The sequence below is a fragment of the Meles meles genome, unplaced genomic scaffold (assembly GCF_922984935.1).
Source record: "Meles meles unplaced genomic scaffold, mMelMel3.1 paternal haplotype, whole genome shotgun sequence".
NCBI classification, from domain to species: domain Eukaryota; kingdom Metazoa; phylum Chordata; class Mammalia; order Carnivora; family Mustelidae; genus Meles; species Meles meles.
This window is the reverse complement of record NW_025721189.1, coordinates 320,136-323,497: the sequence shown is the minus strand read 5'-3', so window position 1 is coordinate 323,497 and position 3,362 is coordinate 320,136. Positions and strand designations below refer to the sequence as shown.

The following is a 3,362-nucleotide window of genomic DNA, read 5'->3' as shown; positions in this document are numbered from 1 at the left end:
CATCACTTTTGAATGAATGTAGACATGAGTGAACTATTTACAGTGACATATATTACAGTTTCCTTATTATACTTTTAATATCACGTGCTTGAGTATATCTCTTACTCACTACATTCAGACATTAAGGAGGACATTACAAAATACATGTTTCGAGATGCAAACATTGAGTTAACAGTTGAAATGTATTCCCAGAAGCCAAATACTGTTGACAATAACACCATTTTTTCGAGGTTTCAATTTGGGAAAGCATGTAGCTTCAATAACTATGATTAAGCCATCCTGAAATGAGCAAGAATCAATATATTTATCAATTTATTGCATAAATATCCTTTAGATTAACATATTCCAAACAGTATTCTAGGTAAAGTGATCTATATTGGTCAATCTCAATCAATAAGGCGTTCCTAAAGTGACATTTCCTGTACAAATATCAATGATGCCAACAGTCTTTTCAGGGCACCAGTAACCTCTTTATTTCTCAGGCTGTAGATGAATGGATTCAGAAGAGGTGTGATGATGGTGTAAAACACTGCCACTGCCTTATCCTGTTCTGGAGAATGCAAGGAGTGTGGCCTTGCATAGGTGGAGAGGGTAGTCATATAAAATAGGCTTGCCACAATTAGGTGAGAGGAACAAGTGGAGATAGCTTTTGTCTGTCCTTTACCTGAGCTCACCTGGAACACCACAGTAAGTACACGGGCATAGGAAGCTAGAATGGCCATGAATGGTAGCAGCAGAATGATAAGCCCACTTAGGAGGACTGTATGCTCATACTGGGAAGTATCCTGACACACCAGTGGTAACAGAGATGGAACTTCACAGAAAAAGTGGTTAACAATTCGAGACCTACAAAATGGAAGTTGAAAAGCATACAACGTATGCACTAAAGCATTGATAGAACTACTGCCCCATGAGCATGTGACCATGAACCAACAGATATTCTTGCTCATAAGTACAGGATAGTGTAAAGGGTGACAGATGGCTACATATCGATCATAGGACATGAAACCAAGGAGAAGGGCTTCAGTTCCACCAAGTGCCAAGAATACAAATGCTTGAATTTCACAACCTAAAAATGTAATGGTCTTACTCTTTGTCAGGAAGTCAGTGGTCATCTTGGGCACGGTGGTGGAGATGTACATTATGTCAATAAAGGAGAGCTGACTGAGTAGGAAGTACATTGGAGTGTGGAGTCTGATGTCCAACTGAATGAGAAGGACCAGTATGATATTCCCCATCAGAGCCACTGAAAAGAGGGTTACAATGGCAACAAAGAGGAAATTGTCCATTTGACCATATTGGAAAAGACCAGAAAGTATAAAATCTGTTTCTACACTTTGATTTCCCGTCTTCATAGTTTAAACTGAAACACATCAGAACAGATCATATCCCGAGATTCCATGAAAGTCCTTTAAGGGAAAAGAAAGTGATTATTACTACATGCTTTTATTGCCTCCATAGCATTTTCTCAGCCAAATGAAATTTCAAGACTGTACGCCACTTCTATTTTCTTCCATAGATGAGGGGAAAACAAATTATCTTATTACAGTAACTTTCAGAGAATAAGTCCTGTATGATCAGAGTTTAGTCAAAATCATTACACACAGGGCACATTTTAGAGAATGTAAGGTTGCTCAATTTCCCTTAGCCTTCACTTTTTTTTTTCTTTTGATCAGTAGATGAATTAATCCCAATCAATTTCCCAGTGATTTAATGGGCATCCTAAAAGTAATTTAAATTTCTGTCCAGTTTGAAAAATACATGTTTCCTCATTTTATTTTCTTTTGGAAAAGTACAGAATACTTAGGCCATTTGTTAAGCATAAAAAGAGTTCTTTATTCCAGCTTCCTTCCATCTCTGAATCCAAGGATAATACTGTGGTATATACTTGAACCATTGAATGCTGTAAGAAGTTCTCCACAATGTTAAATCACTCAACTTTAGTCTATAACAGCAGTAATAAAGTATAAATACAAAACATTTCAACAATTACAGAATACTTAGGCCTTTGTAAAACATATACATATTTTCTAATCAGGTTTTTTGCCAGTTCTGTTTCCAAAAAATACTATGTTAAATACTAAAAACATTGAATACTGTAAAAACATTTATATATGTTTTTAACATATATATGTTAAATATGAAGGAGTTAATTTTAAGCTATGCAACTTTTAATGTATTATACATCAAGAAAATATTTCTCCTGATAGATGAGGAATGTGTGCCAAAGTTGAAGTTGCAATTAGAGGCACGTAAAATATATCATGCATCTTCTTTCCCCAAAAGAAAAAAAAAACATTACTCCCAGAATCCTACTACAACTTCCAGGATAAATTTCTACATACAGTTAAAATTCCTAATGAGTGGCTCAATTCCCTTTAATAAAAAATAAACATTGAGGAATGACAGCTTGTATGATATTATGTTCACTAATTTAAAACTTACAATTCTCAATCCTAAATAAATATAATTACAATATACCTCTGGTGTATTAAGCAATGACTTAGAAATCCAATATGAGCAAAGTAATTACGAATAGCACTATCTTAAACACTTCTAAGAACAACACTACATTAAGTATGTGTAATCCAAAACCAGAAATTTTGGTAAGAAGTACCAATATTAAAATTTAGAATCATCATGGAAGATTTAAGAACAAATTAAATAGGAGATCCATAAACTGAAAGTTGAAAACTTATACCAAAACAAATTTAACTAATAAGCACTTATATTTGTAGTTATTTTCATCATAATAAAACCTCTTCTAATTTTTATCACAGCTGACCCATATTCCCACATTATCATCCCCCAACTTCCCCTGAATTTTAAATTCTACTTTATTAAAATATGTAATGTCCATTTTTTTAATTCAAAAGTGTCAGATAATCATATCCACAGATAGAAAATAAAGAAATGAGTAGGAATGAAAGCCTAACATATAGAAACTATATCATCTCCTTAATATTATTAGGCAGTGAGAAGGTAAATATCAAAATGAAAGTATTAATAATAACCAGGACTCATCTGAAAACATAGAACTTACAAAACACTTTTTTGTAATAGAACTGCATAAAATGCTCACCATGTATTTTTATATTCTGAAGTACTTTATCTATTTTACACACACTAATTATTTGAAAAATATTGTAGGTTATAAATTAGTGATAAGCATAATGCAAAATGTTGAGATTTTTTTAAAGATTTTGTTTATTTATTTGACAGAGAGAGAGAGATCACCAGTAGACAGAGTGGCAGGCAGAGAGAGAGGGAGAAAGAGCCTCTGCTCAGCAGGGAGCCTGATGCTGCAGGGCTCAATCCCAGGACCCTGAGATCATGACCTGAGCTGAAGGCAGAGGCTTAAC

General features: G+C 34.0%; 1 protein-coding gene across 1 annotated transcript; it reads right to left on the bottom strand.

Annotated features, from left to right (window-relative positions):
- Positions 1-404: 404 nt before the first annotated feature.
- Positions 405-1,355, bottom strand: LOC123936091 (olfactory receptor 2AK2-like). The gene has a single exon (XM_045996862.1). It carries the CDS (start codon positions 1,353-1,355, stop codon positions 405-407), a length of 951 nt encoding a protein of 316 aa, XP_045852818.1.
- Between the last annotated feature and the right edge of the window lie 2,007 nt (positions 1,356-3,362).

Excerpts from the sequence above, each read along its gene's own strand:
- LOC123936091 (XM_045996862.1), bottom strand. The coding sequence starts at position 1,355 with ATGAAGACGGGAAATCAAAGTGTAGAAACAGATTTTATACTTTCTGGT.